Raw genomic sequence first — 21,532 nt, 5'->3', positions numbered from 1 at the left:
TTTAATAAGTATTCTATTTATTAAGCATTTTGACAATATTTATATTTTAGGCAGTTTTACGACAAATTTAATATTATGCATTAAATATTATACTTTTTGTAAAAATACATATAATGATAAAATAAATAAAAAAGAACAGATAAAAATAAATTATATTTATTGCAATTAGCAATGCATATAGTACATATTGCAATAAGCAATGCATATCACCGAATACTTCAAGAGGATTTTTGCACTTTAAATGGATAAAGAGCTAGTATTGATATATACATGAAGTACAATAATTATTATTCTTTACATTCGATTTAACATGACTAAAATCTTTAATGAATTCATCAAAGTTTTCGGTGCGCTCACGTAATATATTAATTATTAGGTCATGTACTTTAAATGACATCCTTAAATCTTTTGCAATGTCACTTTCGTCACATCGCTTGCAATTATTTAGATAAACTGCCGTTTCGCCTTTAAGTTCTGGTGATGTAGCACAGTAAACTATAGTACTAGCACCTTGCTTCTGGAATAAACAAATAATAATTTTAATAGAAATTAGTCACATTTAATGCTACAGATAATATTGTTTACGTACAATAAAAATACATATTTACGTTGAGGATTTATATTCAAAGAACTAGCAAGCATTGTGTCATAAGACATATAAAAATACGCGTACCTACTACTATGTTAGCGTAAAGCGCGGCATTGTCAATTGACAACTTATCGAATTTGACAAAAAAATGGGGCTACATAAGAATTTGCTCATGTCTTTCTCTAAAGCTGCTGTTAAGAACTCTTATGATAACGAGGAATATTGAGGAAGAATTCACAACGCTTTAAAAACGTAAAAACAGGTGTACTATATTGTGTGCGCATATGGATGTCTGCCTCTTGGAGGGATGTTTATACTTTTTATAAGAATAAAAAAAGGCGATGAGGCAGATATCCAAGCATCTAATATTTCAGCAAATAATGCCTAAGCGAGACTCCTACGTGTCAGTCTATCCGCTTGGACAAGACCAAGGTAATGTTTAACAGGCATTTCGTGCTGATATCGATGTACGTTGAAGGAAAACCTCTCCCCCTGAAGGAAAATATACCCTCCTGGGTCAAGTTATTCGAGCCGAGATGGCCCAATGGTTAGAACGCGTGCATCTTAACCGATGATTTCGGGTTCAAACCCAGGCAGGCACCACTGAGTTTTCATGTGCTTAATTTGTGTTTATAATTCATCTCGTGCTCGGCGGTGAAGGAAAACATCGTGAGGAAACCTACATGTGTCTAATTTCAACGAAATTCTGCCACATGTGTATTCCACCAACCCGCATTGGAGCAGCGTGGTGGAATATGCTCCATACCTTCTCCTCAACGGGAGAGGAGGCCTTAGCCCAGCAGTGGGAAATTTACAGGCTGATTATGTTATTATTTATTATTTATTATGGGTCAAGTTATTCGGAACAACTTCGAGAAGGAAGCCGATCAAAGAGTTCGCTTGGCATTTGGCAACCTTTGTCATGTCTTTAGGCAAAAGACCTTAGTTGAATGAACCAAATCGAAAGCGTTCCCAATAGTACACCTATTATAAACATTATAAACTTTTCATCAAACTATGTTGTTTGACGTTAACTAAATTTGTAATTTTTGTATACTAACAATGGATTTACAAAATGGTATCATAAATGTGTAAAGTGCCTCATATGCCCACCAGTTGCAGCATAAACCGGTTTTAATAAAGGAGCCAGGATGAGCACAAAAAACAGATTTTTTACTATTTGCCCACTGGTTACTCAAATAATGCATCAGCAGTAATCCACATAGCTTCGATATATTATAGGCCTTAATAGAAGTATATTTCTCTTTCGGAAGTGATACACTCTCAAAAGATGGCGATGAGGGCCAATTTATATTTCTGTAAATAAAAATAAATATCGAATTGGCGTATTATTTCGTTCAGATGTGAAATTGATTAAATTTGTTAATACATATGCATATATACAGTCAAGAAACCAGTATAACTAAATGCACAACGGACATAACATCTTAGTTTTCAGGGTTAGTGATGCATTGACGATGTATGGTAATGCATATGCCTTTGGGCAGTTCTGACCTCTTACCATTACGGGGTACAGTCTGTTCCCGTTCCCACGGGGGCCCGATAAATTAGCTTATTCTGTGATTTAGTTTTTCTTTTTTAAATTGATATATTACAATTCACACACAAAAAAATATTTAGAGATCACCTTTTTTGTTCAGCTGTCAAAGAAATACAGTCAAGAATTTTAAAATTAATTATTTATAGTTGGATAAGATCAGGTTTTTTCGACACTAGACATTTTATTAATATATAAAAAACCTACCTACTATATGGGCTATGATTTTTTTTTATGGTATAGGTAGGCCGACGAGCCAATGGGCCACTTTATGGTAAGTGGTCACCACCGCCCATAGACAATGGCGCTGTAAGAAATATTAACCATTCCTTACATCGCCAATGCGCCACCGACCTTGGTGGTATCGTTCTTGCTGATTGATTGATTGAAAAAAATGTTGTCATATCTAAATGAAAGAAATTATCTTAATAAATAAAAAAAAACCTACCTATGAGATTCAGACGAAGTGAATATAACTCGTACATCCGAAGCAAGAATTTTTCCGAGACATAATAGCAAATAATATTGACTAAGAAAATTGACCTGAAATATTGTTTCAAGGCGGTCTTCCGTAATTGCCCACGGTAAGCCAAACGTGGCAGCATTCAAAATAACTATATCTATTTTTCTAAAAACACACAAATCGTTATTAACTCTGTAATAATAATATAATAATTTATATTAGAGAAAACTTAGAGTATAACATAAAGCTGGCAGACATATCCAACAATCCAATCAAAATCAAAATATTTTTATTTTATTAAGCTCTTGGGAGCCCTTTTGAATTGTCACTTTATTTATAAAACTACCAGCGTATTCGTTTTTTATCATTAAAATGGAGTAAAACTCATTATTAAACAAAGTTTTCTTAACATTCAATTTAAATTTATTAATTGAAAAAGCTTAATATTTTGAAATTAATTATAGCAGCGAACACCTTGTACAAAGAAGGATGAATTGACTTTGAGGAGACGTAAACCTAATGGGTTAACGTTGAACAAATTAAAAAAAAAAAAAATCTTGTATGTGTTATATAAACATAATATTAAGCTTATTATAGTTAAAATGAAAAGTAACTTTGATATACTTTTCTTTAGTAAGAATTTCCTCGGCACAATTCTTCACTGATGTTAAGGAAGTTAAATTAATTTGATAAAAGGTGAGCCGCTCAGTTATCTCACAATTTCTTTTAGCAAGAACTTTTGCTTTATATACATTACGGCAAGCCATAATAACATTGCAATTGCGTAGGCTAAGACATCGCGTTATTTCTAATCCAATGCTGCCACTTGCACCTGTGATGAGACACGTTTTGTCTGCTAAATTAACTTCTCTTACCAGCTGAAATGAGGAAGTTTCATGATGTTGTTAATATTATATTCAACGTAATGGTATTCAAATATAGATCAAAACTAATCCATCACTGAAAGAATTTTTGAAATCCATCAATAAATGACTTAGAAATAGATTATTAAAGTTTACGTATTTTAGTACGGAACGTCTATAGTTTACGATTCGCCTGTGACGTCATTTGACCTGTTCGGTATCACCGCACCACGAAACGAATCATTCAAGTATTTTTCGTGTTTTTTAACGTAAAGTCGTTTTATTATTTTTTATTTATTAGTGTTTAGTTTTTATTTTACTATAATGGAAGAAGGTTTTGTCAAAGGACAAAGTGATAATTTGCCTAATATTGATATATACACAGTGATGGACTTTTTTTCTTCAAAGCCGTTTTATGTTAGTGCTGAAATAAAAGGAGTTAAACTTTTTAAGTAAGTACATCCTTTTAAGTTTATTTAACCAACCACATGGTCTAACTTACAAATATGATTTATAAATAAAAAACCTAATTATAAGTAAAAAACAGATTCTAGTTTAGTACTGGTTGTTGGTTGTTTACTTGAACTCTTTTGTTTCTCTTTTTATTTGGATGATTCGAATCGATTGATTCTGGAAATGTAATGTTCTCTGGTAGCGGATCCTCTGTTTCATGTGACTCCATGGCATCACACTCAATAATTTCGAAACATTGAATAGAAGACGATTGACTTGAAGTCGACGGTGCTTCTTTTGTTAAGACTTTCATAAAATTCAATCCGACATCTTTTTTCATATGCTCCTCGTTCTTTTTGAGGTTTCACTGCCTTTTGACAGTCAAATTTATGAGAATATATTTCGGGTTTTAACTTTAATGTTCCCCCAACCAGTCGATGTTTTACTAAATTTTCTGTGTCATTTTCAACCTGTAAATAAATTATATTTTCACAGCACTTAAATAAATTTACATAAAATATATAGTTATTTTTACTGAATCAGTTATTCCAAACTTACTCACGACTCAAAAGATATATTAATAGTTACTTACATCAAAATGATCTTCACACACATATTTGGTGCTTTTAGGGCCAATTAAATCACGCTTCATTACTTTGCACCATTTTTTCCTTATTGTTATATTATTTGGTACACGAAAAAATATTTTATTGGGATTTTTAAATGTTGTGCTTTGACACATAGGAACAATATAATATTTGTAAGCATTTTTTTTAACTTCTGCCATCGGGTAATAAACAAAATACGAATCGAATGGCGTGAGCAACTACACAACAATACATTCGTATTTCGTACGTACTCGGCGAACACCCGATGTGTCGTCTAGGTCAAATGACGTCACACGACCGAACGCCACGTATAACAAAATTATTCTTAAAACCCCAACTTCAAAGTCCCATAACTTTCTTATTTCTTAAGATATTTTATCGATTCTTTCACGTGTTTGTTTTATTTTATCTAAATTTTTATAATGTATCAAAAAAAAAATTATGTAAACTTCTTCATTAAATGTGAATAGATAAAAGACATGTTTCATATTTATTATATAATGTTTGCGATCGCGGCTGGTGTTAGGTTTTATATGTCGTTTTCTGTAGCTGTGCCAACGTGTTTGCAAAATTTCATGATGTTCGGTTGAGCAATTCAGACGTGAAAGCGTAACAAACAACTCACTTTCGCTTTTACAATCTAAGTTAGGATAACTGAAAAGTTTGATAATAATAATTAATATATTGTTGTAATTGTAAATATAAATAAACATAATATTTTTATATGCTCTATGTATTCCTAAGTCATTCATTTGATTTTGATGAAAGTGGTGAATTACACTGCGTACCCAGATACCCGGCCCTTCTACAAAAAGTTTCAACGAAACGACACGACTAACTAGTTGAAAATATAAATAGGTACCGCTTCAGCTGTTGGCCCGAGTATTCTTTTATAGTCTGTCTTGCTTAAAATTTTCCTCAACATAAATTCTTTCCATATGAAGTTGCTCATATTTCTTTTGGTTTTTAAGCTTAAAATATCACTGTAATTGAGAAAATTCTTCTATTTATTAATACTCGGATACTAAACATTATTATTTAAATTTTTATAGTTCTATTAATATGTGTTAACATTAATGTTTTCTGTGGTTATATAAAGTCCTTTAATTTAGTATATTATTTATATTGAGGTTAATGCTGACAGAAATAAAATAAAAATGATAAAACTTTTTATATATAAGGCAGTTAAATAAAGTATAATTAAAAATTAATCTAACCGAAATTTATAATAGTTGTATGATGTCTCCAGTACACTTTGGTAATATTTATCGAAATCTTTTGGTTTTACTAAATTATGAATAAAATATAATTCGTTTCCTATCTATAACACCTTTCTATCATTAATTAATATGTCAAATATTGCAGCACCGAAAAGTTTGTAATGGCTACATATACAGAATATTGAAATGAAGCAAAATATTATATTATCCTATTGCAAACTTTGATACAAAAATATAATATAATTAACATAAAAATAATAAATATGCTTTTGCTTTTTGTTAGCGCGAAAGGATATAGTAGTTTATAAATCCCGAAAAGACGTTGTGGCTCTCTATCGAATGATTTGAGACCGCTATAGAAGATACTATTTAAAATGTATGTAATAGTAATAAATATGTAATAATACTTTAACGTGGGCTTATTAAAGGAAACAACGTTCGGTTTAAGTCGTTTAATTTAACGCACTGAATTCATGAACCGACTCGAATAAGGGGACGTGTATTGACTATTGACAATGTGTTTTGTAATTGTATATAAATTCGGAATAAGAAGTTGGTTTAAATTTATTTGGTACTATACACAATAAAATAACATTTCACTTTAAATCATCAATATTAGATGCAGCTAGATAATTAAATAATAATGTGACTAAATTTGTTAATATTTTTTAATTTATAACGGTCTCTGCAATAGATATAAAATTATGTAAAACCGTATATATAACGATATAAACAGTGCATTATCATAGATATACGATTGGTTCACAATAAATAATTTAGTTTTAAATAGTAAAAAATCAAAAAGTATAGTTTTATACCTACCAAATGTTAGCAAAATTATAATATATCATAACATGGTGGTTGTCTTGATGTGGCCGCAACTATGATGTTTTTAGGAATAACATGGAATTATAAACTTTAGTGGAGTCCTTATTTATCGTCGCTAACAGAAAGACGTAGCTTCACAGAATACACGGTTATAAAAGTTAGTCAACTATATGATATTGTTATTTATCGGCTAAGTTTTAAGTTCTAGTTTTGGCCGTAGATCCATACACATTTTTATTTTGTCGCACTGGCTCTATATTCTATTGTTTGGAAGCTCAGTTTTAAATTTGACGTTATACAGACTGTGACCCTATGGTCCAAGTGTACCTACTTTGTCTTCCATCTGTGATCTGTATAATCTGTATTCTATGTTGTACTCATAACTCTATGCTTAATACGTTTCACTGTGCTCCGTGGTGTGTTCAATGTTAAAGTCATTAGATATTATATTCATATTTTTTTTAACCACAGATTTTAGGGTTGAAGTCTAAAGAAGTTATAATTAAACAAGTTTATTAGCAATAATCATTCATTTTATTTTAAGTGCGGAGTTTCTAACTCCTAATTTATCCGTGATGATGGCCGGTTCGGCTTTAAGAAGGCTAATGGCCGAATATAAGCGTAAGTTTCTATGTTTACTTTATTTTTTCTTTATTTACATACAATTGAAAAGCAATATTTTGTAATACGCCATCATTTTACTAGTATGTATTACCGTTAAGAAAATGCTTGTTATAGTAGTCAAATTAGAAGACATTGCAAGCCAATAAAGTTGAGTTTACTTTTTTTAAAAAATATTATCCTGTGGTGCTCAATTAAATACTAAGGGAGAGGAATAGATTATTTAGAGTTAATAATGTTGATAAGTCTAAAATATAATTTTAAAATTTAAGCTTTTTGATGGAATTTTCCTATTTGTGATTTTAAGATGAGATATTTGTAATTAGTTTTGACAATTTTAATAACTTTATTTTACTAATATAACAATGGATAAAATGTGTATCAAAATTATAATAAAATTTTAAGAGAGCCTGAGAATATTAAGGGATATTTACATAACTACCCTTGTTCTAAAATAAATTGTAAGTATGTTGAAAATCTTTAAAAGACAGATCCACTGACAGCATTTACCCAAAAGTAATAAAATACACTAATTACAATCTAAATATTTTTGTTATATATATATGAAACTTATTTTAATAATAACAAAGAAACATTAGCTTAATATAATAGAGCAGTAAGGTCAGTAGAGAAATTATTACCAACTTATAAATTCTGCTACTTATAGCTCTCTCTGTGTATGTAGATAATCATAATGGGGCATGTGAAATAGTTTGGCAAACTCTGTGTTTAACAGTTTAGATAATCAAAATATTTATTTCAGTAGGCTCATAAAAGTGTGCTTGACTGGAAAGTACAATTCAATTTATGTATATCCTGCCTAGGAATCAAGTAATACTAAGTCTATCCATGCTTTTTTAATCATTAATATAATCTTGAATTCTTCAAGAATCACTAACAATTACAAAATGTTATATATATTTTTATTTTTAAGAACTTTAATCAATGAGTACAATAACAAAAATATGGTTAGTGCAAATGATTGGGAATTTCTGTAATAGCATCTTAACTTGAAATAATTCTTTTTGCTGCTACAACATTTAAAAAAATGTTTTGGAAACGTTGCCTGTTTGTGCATGTGTTAGATCATCATCTAAGAGATTCTAAAAAGTAAAAGTTATTTTCACGAAAACATTTTCAGGCCAGTCATCACATATCTTTTTCAAATCAAAAGCAATTAATTTGGTTTATCTCATTCTAGAACTGACCGTGAATCCTCCAGAAGGCATAATTGCAGGCCCAGTCAATGAAGAAAACTTTTTTGAATGGGAGGCCTTAATAACGTATGTGCTACAACATTTAATTTATTGTAATTAAAATTGGTGCATTTGTAATGGTCATTTTATATTGTTTCTTAACTTAACTAGCTACAACAGTTTTACATCATGTTAATATTCTACATATATAAAATATTTAAATGAAAAACTTACAAATGATTTAATAATATTGTGTAATTGTATATAGCTAGTTGACACTGTTAATTGGAGATATTTATGTTTAATTTAAAACTGTGTGTAGGCACCAAAACATGGATACATATCCATTAGCTACTTCTGTTTTCAGAGGACCAGAAGGAACTTGCTTTGAGGGTGGCATATTTCCAGCTAAACTTGTCTTTCCTCCAGACTATCCTCTGAGTCCACCAAAGATGCAGTTTATTTGTGAAATGTTTCACCCAAACAGTGAGTTTATATTTAAATAACTACAGTTCACAACATTTTTTTAATGATCATAATAAACACACACAGATACTCATTATAACTTCTTGTATGGTTGTTTTGTAACTCGTTTCCAGTTTATGCAGACGGCAGGGTGTGTATATCCATACTGCACGCGCCTGGGGACGACCCCATGGGCTACGAGAGTAGTGCAGAGAGATGGTCGCCAGTACAGAGCGTCGAAAAAATCCTACTCTCCGTAGTCAGCATGCTGGCAGGTATGACAACAAAATTGTAAAATTGCATCTTATCCTAGTCAGGCTTTTTAAAAAAGAGCACAAACTTATTTTTTTTTTTTTACTTTTCAGAACCTAATGATGAAAGTGGAGCCAATGTCGATGCCGCTAAAATGTGGAGGGAAGATCGCGAGCAATTCAATAAAATAGCAGAGCGTTTAGTTAGGAAAACGCTAGGCCTGCCACCACCAGAGTAGCTGCCCGCATTCTGCGGGTTGCGAAATTACTGGGTGTACAGTTACACGAAATAAAGTGTTTATTGTATTATATATTAGTATATTCACAAAAACAGGCATAAATGATTTTTTTACATGTCACCACCTCACTGCACTGCACATGTTGGGTCAACTTTTAAAATGATTGGTCTAAATAGATCTAAATAGCTTGATGTAATTATTTAGATACTGCAGCCTCTTCAGGTAAAAATATTGATTAATCTTCTTAAAATATGTTTGTTTACATATATATCAAAGTCATGCAGATTCATTATCATTTTATTTAAGTCAAAAATATTATGTTAATATTCACTTCATGTGCTTTATATAACAAAATTAGTACTAAAGTCAAAGTTTGCATATCTTCTTTAAACTCTTCTCAGTTATTTTATTTTGCTCGCTAATTACAAATTTAAAATTTGTGATTCATTACGCATGTAATTTTAATAAATGTCTGTATAAAGTTCTTGACATTATCATCTGATTACAATAATAGCGACATGTTTTACAAATTGTGTTTCTGTTTCTGTTACATTTAACCAAACTGTAAAGACAGAGGTCCCTATAGTACAGCTCTATGTATAATAAATATCAAATAAATTATTTAATACAAAGATTATTCATTCAATTGCGACGTGACACAGGTATGTGGGGTTTATTGTAATAGAAGCAGGGGGTCACGGAGTTACTTTTATTGTGTACGAATATATAAATTGTAATGACTACTTTTTTATTTTTACTTGAAATATCTGATATAATAACTTAGACAATCTGACTATGTATCGTCAGGTATCTGGGAAAATTTGCAGTTGATTAAAACAACAACTACACTTATTTAAATAACAAAATTATTAATATTGTGCCAATTCAGTCATTAGAATGTAGTCTGGTGAAAGTGATGTTATCACATTGGGGAAGAGATGTCACTCATCTGCACATGTTGTATCATAACATATATAGTTTGTTTTGTTTGAATAATATGAATTAACAAAGTGAAGTTGTAATAAATAAGTAGTTACAGAGATGGTAAATAAATGATTGAACATGCGATATCAAATAATCATGAGACAATAAATAGTACCTGGTATTCCGCTGAATTTGAATGTTATTTCTTTATCAGCCACAGCTATATATATATGTTAACAATCGACCCTCCAAAAGTTGCTTCAAGAAAAGTTGGTATAAGAGTATATCGTTTAATATATCTTAATATTAGAGACCCAGTGGTCAAGGATCGCCAAAAATAGAATGAGTTTCATAGTTTTGCTTAGCTTCGCCAGACCGACTGTCGCCGTCATGCGTGGTGCTTAGCCACGCTGTGTGATAGTATGTAACGTCTAATACGGGGCATTGCCATATGAAGTGACAGTACTAGTGACTACTCTATTCTCTAATAATTTCGATCTTTCACATCTACCAGATGCCCGAGACGGTTCATTTTTTTATACTGTTAATCGAAAATGACGCAAATTGTTGACCCGATGACCCATTTGTTGCAACATTTAGTTTTACTGTATTTGTATTTTGTACATAATTTTAATTAACTGTTAAGAGTCATTTACACGAGTGATCGCACTTGCTTAACCGAAATTGATTTGAATTGTCAATACAGATTTTGTAATTGAAGCATAAAATGTCAATACGTTTATCGTTTTTCAACATGGTGACTCGAGTTAAAAAAAAAAATTCGATGTTCGATGATTTAATTTTGTTAAGCAAAAAATGTTTGTCAATTTAAATCGAACTACGTGGGCCCGCTATAAGCATCGAATTACTGCGAATCAATTTGTCTTACGTGTCTATTTCCTTTATATTGTGAAGATAATTGGATAATCGTATTAATTTTCATCAAAACGCATGTAATGTAATATATTATTTTAAGCTTTGCGACTGATGCTAGTTAATAATTCACACTTGTTATATTTTTGTAAACACATCGCAACTGGAGATGCATCGATTTAGAAATAAATGCCTTAGAATATAAAATAGAAATCTACTTTTATTTACCGACGTAATCTACGTGTACTCTATTTTTAACTTGCTTTGCGAAACCCTACGTTTTTGTTTCACTGACCTCAATATCACGTTTTTTTCTGTATCTTTGTTTTGGACGAGAGGAAGTCCGGGCAAGATGAATAGTGTGGGTAAGACGACTTTGTTAAAAACCTACACGGCCTATAGATGACACTACTGGACGAGCTTGGGTCGCCACAATAGCAACTCAGAAGCGCCATGATACATGATAGTTCAAACAAAACAATAGACGCGGTTGTTTGTTGTGAAAATATATATATAAATTATTGTTTCTTTACGATTCTTGGCAATGTATGTGAATTTATTTATTGTATTATCTGTTAAGTGTTAACGATTACGTGTTTTTTTGAAGTTTAATTATTGTTTGTAACCTTTTTGTTCGTTGGTAAAAGTTGTACAGTCGGTAATATAACTTTTGAATATTAATGGGCAAAACGGATGGCTATCCGATTTGCTTGGTTAATTCGATAATATTTTTATCGAAATTAAACACATTTAAGTAAGTCCATCAGCATATAGATTTAGTATGTGAGTAATTAGTGTCATGATTAATATTACATTTGATACACGATTGTTTTGTTTTAGATCGTGTCAATATGCAAAAAATAATAATGTCGCTCATCCATTTGAGAATATCAAAGTCGATGATGACCTGTTTTCTGATTTTAAGTGTCGACACCCAATAATTGTACTCAAATAACGTAGCAGCTACTTTTATACCACCTTTTTATATAAGCACACAAACAAATGCAAGAAACACTATTAGATGGTGCCCCCACGCTCACCGTCACCAATAACGGCCGGATACACAGAGAGGCTTTTTTAAATTGGTTGCGATTTGTAATCTTGCTTGATAACCATGAATCGCATAAATTTTAGAGTTTGCGTAACAAAATAACATAATGTTTAAAAGTATTTTGAGCAAGAGTTGAACACGTTTTAAAAAAGTCACTCAGGGAGAATCATAAATCAATATGATATGGCAAAACTATTTCGTGGAGTTTACGTCAAATGTGCTTCAGACTAGAATGCAACAAGTGGTTTTAATAAACCGATAATTTGTTTTATAGTCCAAATGTGATTGGGGATGAAGACTTCAGTCCTCCAACTATGACCGAAATGACGCAACATCTAACACTATCGGTATTCAGACAACAGTGACTGACCACCTTGTAAATTTCATCGACTACTATTGATATTCTGTCAGCTATGGTTGTTGTTTTGTACTTTTGTACACTCATCTATAGCTTCGTAAATTGCTACTGTATTATAATGCCGCAGACTCCAGATTGTGAAACGCGTATGTGTCTAATTTTAATCAAATTGTGTTATATGTGTACATATACCAATCCGCATTGGACCAGCGTAGTGGAATTAGCACGAAACCATCTCCTCAAAGGGAGAGGAGGGCTTAGTTCAGCCGCATTTACAGTTGTTACATTTTTCACTTTATATTTTGCTGTGCCGTATTTTTAGATTAGCAACATCGTAAATTTGAGGCAGGCAATCAGGGACTTAAATAACGGAACAAATAAAGATACGTTATCTTTGCAAGTGTGCAATAACGCTATGTTTTAGAGAAACGATATATAATAACGATATTATGCAAAGCTTAGCAAGTGTATAACGTTATGATACATTAGTAAATTAATCGTTTCTAAAATATTCTTAATGAAAATAAAAACATAATTATTTATTGTTCTATGCCATATTTTTTTACTCTTTAATAATTTTTTCGTATGTTCCATCGCGTTCCATTAAACGCGTTTATATTAACGTTTTCTTGTTGTTAAAATTTCGTTCTGATACTCGTAAAATATTTATACAAAAGATTAAAAACTATATGTGGGTTGATGTGCAGGTACCAATTATAACGTTATTATATAGTTATGAATTGGGTTATATATAAATTATTAAGTCGCTGCAGGGAACCGAAGACACCTGGATGTCTGTTTCACATTAAATTTTCTCCGTTCCAGGGATGTTATGGAGCTCCGGAACTGTAACCGAAACTGTCGGATCAAAGGAAAATATGTTTAACATATCACAATTAATAGCCAGATCCGAAATTACATATTCATAGCATCCTTACTCCGGTGCTCAACTCTAGAATGAACTGGTTTGGTATTCTCAATTTTGTTAAAAAAAATTGAGACGCTCTAACACTAAAACATAGTACTTTAGAACTTATTTTTTTGGATATCAAACTACATACAAATCGCATTGATTTTTCATATAAATCCTGGTATGAGATACGACCAAATATTAATTATGAAAAAATTTCGTCACCTTTCTATATTTTCCTTGAGTTGATATTTTTTTATATTACATATTAATTATTATCAAATAAAAAATACAAAACAGTGGATTTCAAAATTATTATACGCTTGGTTAAAATCGTAAAAATATAAACATTGTAAGCAACAGCAAAAAATACTTGTTCTCAAGAATAAACAGTCTGTTGTGGTGTGTTGATCTCTGTGTTTCTTTGTTATCTGTGCTTCGAATTTGTAGAAGTGAAGTCGATTCGATATTTGGATAGACTAGGATTTTTTCTGTATGTTTATTCTAATTGAGAAAAATAAATAGTTTGTTTTCATAATATAATAAAAAATATATCATATATTATAACTTGAACCGTGCATTACGTTAGAACAAAACAATAAATTTAACAATTTATTTCAAAAATATAATAAAACAGCTTCAATGTTATAAATTTTATTAGCTGCGTAAATTTACCTATTGTGTACGATACTTTAAATAAATATTGTAAAAATATATTAATGAAAAACTATAAGATGGCTTCGTGTAACACTGATATGCAAGATCGACTAAAATTATTTAAATTTACAAAAATATTAACATTGAAAGTGGCTCAGATAGTTGTCCAAAGCAGACAAGGGAAAAAAATAGCTCACGATTGCAATGTAATCAAACCCTCGGATGATGGCCCGCCACCTTCGCCCACCAGCTTGCAATGGGTATGTATGCAATGCTTAATTACAACAGCCTGGACATTTAAATTATTAATTTTTCATCAACTAGATAATCACAAGCCACTCGTCTATAGAACTACAACACTTAATAAATTAAAATATTTCAACAGTCTTTTAGTGCTGAATAAATATCACGGTTAATAAAACCTCATAAAAATATACATTATTCAAGCTGCAGCTGTATGAGTAGGAATAGTCATCAATCTGGAATGTAGACTATGGAAAAGAACCAGAATATTTATTGTTTATTTATTTCTGAAATTTAAGTGACACTGTTAGACAATTAGGAAGTCATTAAGACTAGGTTGTTAAGCATATTCATTTTCTGTAAAACAGTTTTAACATCCTTTAGTCACTGTACAATATTGTCAAAACAATCAACTTATGTAATTTTGTAATTACTTGTAAAATAAAACTGGACTAGACTCTGTGATATCAAAGAGTCCTCTAAAGCTTTGGCTAAAATTTGGTAAATACTATTAGACAATGAACTACATTATGGGGGTGTAATATATTTGATTCTGGTATTGTCCCGGATTGTAATTTGGAACCATATGTAGTATATATATGCAGGTTATTATTTCCAAACATAAGGTAAATCAAATTATACACAAATTAAGCACTTAAAATGGTGGTGGCACTAGCCTTATAAAACTCGGAATCATAGATTAACATTTGTGTCTTCTAACCACAAATAAAAAATTGTAATTTTGGAAAAACACAACTTTGATTTATGGTTCAAAGTAATTGCATTATAGTTTAAAGACTTTTTTTTTAATAATGTCATATATTTAATGAGAGAAAAAGAACTATAAATGGTTCTGATTCAATTACCTACTTGCATACAGTTATTTTATGCAATTTTGCCCATGCCCATGCAATTCTCTGTGCACATATCAGAAACAGCTAAGCTTGATTTAAAAATATTGCATATTCCTAATAAATATTTATATTTTAAGTAAAAACAAATGATGTTAATTAACTAATTCACACATTAATTTTTTTAACATAATTTCTTTGAGATTTATTATTAATGAATTATGTTACCTCATCACATGAGTAAGTAGAAGACTGATATTATTTGAATAGTTAATATCTAACTAAAATTTATTAAATATTCTCAAAAGAGTGAGTCTCAGTCTCAAAGGAGAATATATTTGTACCATTCTTCCCTATACTTGTTAAGATAAAAAAATAATCGAGCTTCTTATCATGTTTTTACCTGTCTTAATCATTACATATTGGAACCCACGGATAACTTAATATTATAATCATAGTCTATATGTTTATAGGTGACAGAAGTAATACTAGTAATGGGCAGAGAGGATGATAATGATAATATTGACGGCCAAGTCACTTTAGTGGTCAGACAGAGTAATAATATAAGCAAATAATGTACTAATAGGGAGACGATATAATGGCAGGCTAAGGAACACACAAAATGACAGTATAGTTATTACAAGCCATACTCTGGTTGTCAGAAAGTGTGAGGATAGACTTTAAAATACTCTACTACTACACTACTACTACTGCTCAGAATTCATTTTGGATTGCAAAAAATTATTTGTCTTATATATTTATAATCTTGCAACTCTTAAAAACTGTCTTCAGGATGTTTTTAACAAAGTTTGTTTACTGATGCATTACATTAAATGTATTTACATGGAAATTATGTTTATCACAGTAATAGTTAAAAATTACAATCATTGTAACACCTAATTTCCGACTTTGCTATGTCAATACATCACAATTGTGGCACAATGAATTCAATTGAATTTTTTAAACAGATCTATGACAACCAATTTATGGTGGAAAAGAGTAACTACTGAATTTCCTGCTCGATCTTCACAGTAGAACCTACATTCCGGACCAGTTGTAGTTTTAAATTTAATTCAATACTGCTACATGATGATATAAAAACGTTCTCGGTTGTTGGTTGTGCTAATACATAAGTGTAGTAAAAAGATTCAACAAGTATTTCTATCTTAAAAAATTGCTGACATTTATGAAATTATTTTTTACACATTTTCTTTGATGAAAATGGCCAGAAGGCAGTCTTATAATGAAATATTGAAGAACTCTGGACTTCTATATTAAGTTTTGAAGGAAATAAAACAACGTGTTTGTTTTTAGTTCAATTTGTCCATACCAGACATGCCCGAAGTGAACACTGATACCAAACGAGTGATAAACGGGGAAGTTATCGAAGCGTTAACAAACGTGCTGTGCATTGAAATATTCTTACGGACAAATGATGGCGACGAGATGGTGTTAGAGCAGTGGACAGTGCGCATGGCACCGGGCTGCGACATCAGCATCAGCTCGGTTTCCACTATATACTACCGCATGAGTATTATGCTCAAGTCTACATTAAGTATTTCAAGGATAACACCTGCATACAAACTATCCAGATTACAAAATAAAGAGTCCTATGTTATTTCTCATAAAATTTTTGGTGGGAAACCAAATTTAGATCTATTAGGTAATTGTCAAAAAAACGTAAACATTTTACGAGTAATATACACTGTAAGTTCGTGCTTACTCTGAATATTGAAATTCACAGGAGAAAAACACAAAACAATCAAAGTGAGCGAGCTACATACTCCAATAGGCACGATTCAGATAGAGGTCGTATACAGGACGAAGATGACAATATTGCCCGAGGACAGGAAACCCGTAGAAAAAAATGTTCTGATGACGAGCGACGGCATTATGATTAAAAGCGATCACTTCCCGAAGGAAAGCCCCAGGTAACGATGGGACATCGACGCATGTACGTTTCATATATTTGTTTAGGTCTCGTATAATTACAATTAGAAAACAAACAATTTTAGGAAAAATTATCATGAAAAGAAAGAAATAGATCTCTCCAAGCCCTTGACAGCGGGAGCATTTGTGGACACCGCTAAGATGAAGGAATTACACGAAACTTTGAGTCAGCAGCTGCCTCCGGAGCCTCCTATGATGTGGATCCTCGCCGAGAAGGACAAAATGGATAAAGTTAGTAAATACGTCACACTGAACGATGTCTTCTATTATTTCGCGTATGCGCACGCGATAAGAGGCAGTACATTATTAGTGTTTTGCAGAAGATGCAGCTGCTGTCCCTAGCGGAGTGCGTGTCGGAGGCGGGGCCGGACCCGGGCTGTCCGGCGGCAGCGGCCGTGGCGGGCTGCAGCAGCGGCCGCGCCGGCGCCAGCAAGGCCATCGATGTGCCCAGGATCAGGGACAGCAACAAGTACACCAGTCTCATGGTAATAATATCTCTTATTATATCTGTTGATAGCGATGAAAGGCGATGTTTTCTTACGTCGCGATGCGATGCAGGAGTTCCCGTTCGCCGACGGCAGCCCGATGACGGAGCTGGCGAGCTTCTACCAGGAGTGCGTAGCTGCGCGCGCAGCGGCAGGCGAATGGGAGCCGGCGCCCGAGCGCGACGTGCTAGCGCGCGACGTGCTGGCGCGACAGCTGCAGGCCTACGAGGACGCCGTGCCCGAGTTCGACAACATGCTGGCCGCCATGCTCAGCGACTCTGACCACGCCGCCGACTTGGCCGAAGGGCGGACCCGATCCATCGCCGGGAAAAAGAAGCAAATATAAATTCAGAATATTTATATAACAAATGAGCTGATCTGCTCGTTCTATATCGGCTCTACGTGTACTGTGTACTATGAGATGTTGAAAATATATAGTATTTATATATATATATATATTGTAGAGGTAATCGGGCGTAGTGAACGTAGTTCTATCCTCACTGATAGTTTGTTACATCGTTTGGGAGCGCAGGTTGGACTGACGTGGGACGTGGGACGTGGGACGTGGGACGTGACGTGTGGAACGTGCGACGAAGGGTTTTGTACTGGCTTCGAGTATATTAGGGTTACGTTGTTTCTTTTTGCCTAATGTTAAATTGACGTTTCTCACGCTGCTGTGTCGTTGAATCGATGGTGCCTTACGTTAAGGAAGAGGGATTTTAATTTGTTATTATAATAAACATATGCCTATGTGCCAATCGGATGTTTTAGCGTATTACTTACGTACTTAGGTTTTAATTAGTGCGCGAGTGCTGAGTTCGTTCGTCCGCTCGTCGCGCTTGAGACTCGATATTCGTAACACTGCTAGTCAAAATGTATAAACAAATTGCACTTTGTAATGTTACGTTCATTGCTGGGGAACCTCTTGTCCAGTGTCCAACAAGTGAACTAACAAAGTCATTAAAAAAGGTACTCTGCTAAAATGATTGCTTTTTAATATATTGTTAAAATGTTTATTGTATCGAATCCATATCAAGTATGAACTGTACTCGTGAAACAAGCGACTGTTTAATTAGGCGATTCATTTATAATATTAAACATTTAATCAGTGTGCGTGTGTTTGTGTGTGCGTGTGTGCGTGTGTGCGTGCGTGGATGCGTGCGTGCTTGGGTGTGTGTCTGCAAAAGTTTACTATATTTGACAATTTTATTACTTTCCGTTTTATGTAAAATATCCGTTTTAGTAATTTATTAATGATGGTTATTATATAGTGGAGCGCTTTAAGCTTTATACCTCGGAATCCAGGGCCAGTCAATGACTCTTTATAAAAACTATGGAAATGTGTTTTTAATAGTACATAGAAAAATGTTAAAAAAAATTTGGCCGATCTCAATTATTTTTTTTATTATAAATATAAATTTTCTATAGTTTTCCCTTAATTATATTAGTTTAAAGTTATATTTTAAGAAGGAAATCTTTCACCAACTTGATCTTGGGTCTCAAGGGATTGCTGTTATAAAGATGAGAGAGAGAGGAGAGGACTAGAACAGCTGTTGGGTGTTGTTAACGCGAGCCCTGACCGAGTAGTACACGTGGCAATTTGCCAGGCTCAATACGGGGCTGTTTTTGGGAGCTCCTATATAAAATAATTTCTGCATGCAAGCAAGCAAGCAAGCAAGCAAAATTTAATAAATACCATTAATGATGATATAAGTTAGTTAGTAAAATTGTTATAGCCTCGTATCAAAATGGCTGAACCATCGAATCGTGATAATATAAGTAATGATTGCATCTTATTTTATGATAAAATCGGATGTACTTCTGAATGAACTCTGGACTAGGAGACATGACTTTGACAAATTCCCTAGAGAAATATCAACGCTCAGAGCTGCTTCTGCAAAAAGAGCGGATGTAGAGCGTGCATTCAGTATTCAGACAAAAATATATCAATAAACTATATACTAATTTTTTTTGAAAAAAAGAACACCACCTCGGCATGATGTCCACCTAAAATAAAACTTCGAGCGGCTGATGCAATTGATTTATTTTGAGTGGTAAAGTGGGTGCTTTTTATGTGAAAAAGAAGCGGATAAAATGAAGGAAAGAAGAAAGTCCAAATCATCAAGACGACGAATCAGCTACGTAACTTCCTCTGACTTCAAGAAAACTATTTTAATTTTGATAAGTGAATATGTATCGCAATATCCATGAAATAATTGGAGGCGTTTTAGGTCCAGCAACTCAGGAAGCTAATTATCACACGGATTGTTTAAGACTTGAGTTTAAGAACTACACTAAAAGAGACCCAGAGGGAGAAAAACAATCATCCAGTCACAGTACAAGTAGATGCAGCACCAGCTACAGAATCTTTACTAAAAATATTTTTTTTTGTATATGAAATGCATAACTGGATGCGGAGCATCTTGTGGGTGTAAGAAACTGCACTGCTGCTTGCTTAATGCATCGGTGATCGCTGTACGACGACGACGACGACGACGACGACGACGACGACGACGAATGAACAATCATGTCATAATGTAGGTATATAGGTAACGATCAATCATTTATTTTTAATTTCGTTATTTTTGCGAAAATCTTAGAAATGAACATTAAATATATCTAAACATAATTTATTAAATACAAAATTGAAATCTTTCCTATAAACATTTTATTCCGCCTTCCACCTCGTACTTTCCAGTAAATTGTTGTTAAAAATTGTTGTAATCGAGATCGGTGAATTTTTCTTTTTTAACTTTTAAATTTAAGCTATTAATCATGCAAAAGAACACTCGTTACATAGATTCATCGACTGGCCCTGGATTCCGGATTTTAAAATTTTTATGTCTTACGGTACTCTACTAATAAGTTAATCTCTGAACATATTTATAGTGTAGCGTATACGGAGTGCGTCTGCGTCTGCCAGCGCACGATAGGAGCATTCCAGTGAGTGAGTCCGAGTTGTGAGTTGCGTTGCCTTGCGTGTTGTGTCACTGCTAATACTTTACGTAACGTTGTAAACGTTAACGCTGCGGAGCTCTGGAGCATTCGACAGATATTATAAATATGTTGACGTTTTATTCTCAGGGCGTGTTTAAATATATGTTGCGTTGTAGAATTTCAGCTTTTTATTTGTACCTACCTGGCCATATTACCTAACAAAGTCGAATCATTATTTTATTGGAATCTGTGCTACGTCAGGGATATTATAGGGCCAAGCCGTCAAATTGAGTTTTTCACCGCGGTCGACTCCATCGAAAACGAAAAATTCGTTAATTATATCACTCACTTTGCTTTGCACGCACACTAACTGCCATTGACAGTGACAATCCCTTTAAGCAGACATCTCACGAAAACTGTTCTGCACGTATTGAGCATTGATACCTAATAGACATACTGTGGTGTATGTTTTATAAAATCCCTGCATTTAAGTTTATATAGCGTAACCAGAATCTCTTGGAGCTGCCTCTTCATTGAAGGTTCGATAAATACTATCAGACTTGGGCCCCCGTCGCGTTGTGGTGTGTTGTATGTTTCATTATATTGTATCATAATGCTTAGACCAGAAACCTCTGAAACTCTTTGAATATGATGGCTCATTTCAAGTCAAAATATTCAGTTAATTAAATGATAAATATGAAACAAGTTGCTGGTAGCTAACCTCTAAATAGCTGACCTAGCTAGTACTTAACTTATTACAAAAGATTACGTGTTAACATTAAATAGGAATAATGCGTAAGTTTCTAATATTTAGTATCAGTGAAAGTATCATTCTCTTGGCAGATGTTGCGGCAATAGAGCAATTGTTCTTTATATGGATTTAACAGCAAAAGCACAAGAAGAGGCAGCAATGGTGAAATAAGCCAAAGGGGAATGAAA

The 21,532-nt window shown here is 32.9% G+C and overlaps 3 protein-coding genes across 3 annotated transcripts; 2 read left to right on the top strand and 1 right to left on the bottom strand.

The window, feature by feature from the left end:
- Positions 1 to 253: 253 nt before the first annotated feature.
- On the bottom strand, positions 254 to 5,486 carry LOC113401748 (WW domain-containing oxidoreductase-like). Its single transcript, XM_064220307.1, has 5 exons — positions 5,397 to 5,486; positions 3,235 to 3,488; positions 2,596 to 2,775; positions 1,651 to 1,906; positions 254 to 517 (listed from the first exon to the last, which is right to left on the bottom strand). Exons 1-5 carry the CDS (start codon positions 5,484 to 5,486, stop codon positions 254 to 256), a joined length of 1,044 nt encoding a protein of 347 aa, XP_064076377.1.
- Positions 5,487 to 6,963: 1,477 nt separating this feature from the next.
- Ubc7 (Ubiquitin conjugating enzyme 7) lies at positions 6,964 to 10,094 on the top strand. The gene is made up of 5 exons (XM_026644889.2): positions 6,964 to 7,203; positions 8,405 to 8,486; positions 8,767 to 8,885; positions 8,999 to 9,139; positions 9,230 to 10,094. Exons 1-5 carry the CDS (start codon positions 7,158 to 7,160, stop codon positions 9,352 to 9,354), a joined length of 513 nt encoding a protein of 170 aa, XP_026500674.1. The 5' UTR covers positions 6,964 to 7,157; the 3' UTR covers positions 9,355 to 10,094.
- A 3,871-nt stretch (positions 10,095 to 13,965) lies between these two features.
- LOC113404133 (autophagy-related protein 13 homolog) lies at positions 13,966 to 20,771 on the top strand. The gene is made up of 7 exons (XM_026644911.2): positions 13,966 to 14,387; positions 16,536 to 16,884; positions 16,966 to 17,152; positions 17,237 to 17,402; positions 17,492 to 17,656; positions 17,730 to 18,926; positions 20,523 to 20,771. The coding sequence occupies exons 1-6, from the start codon at positions 14,190 to 14,192 to the stop codon at positions 18,000 to 18,002; spliced, it is 1,338 nt and encodes a 445-aa protein (XP_026500696.1). The 5' UTR covers positions 13,966 to 14,189; the 3' UTR covers positions 18,003 to 18,926; positions 20,523 to 20,771.
- Positions 20,772 to 21,532: the final 761 nt, after the last annotated feature.

This window comes from Vanessa tameamea, chromosome Z (assembly GCF_037043105.1).
Source record: "Vanessa tameamea isolate UH-Manoa-2023 chromosome Z, ilVanTame1 primary haplotype, whole genome shotgun sequence".
Classification (NCBI taxonomy): domain Eukaryota; kingdom Metazoa; phylum Arthropoda; class Insecta; order Lepidoptera; family Nymphalidae; genus Vanessa; species Vanessa tameamea.
The sequence above is the reverse complement of the archived record's forward strand: the minus strand, read 5'-3'. Positions and strand labels throughout refer to the sequence as shown.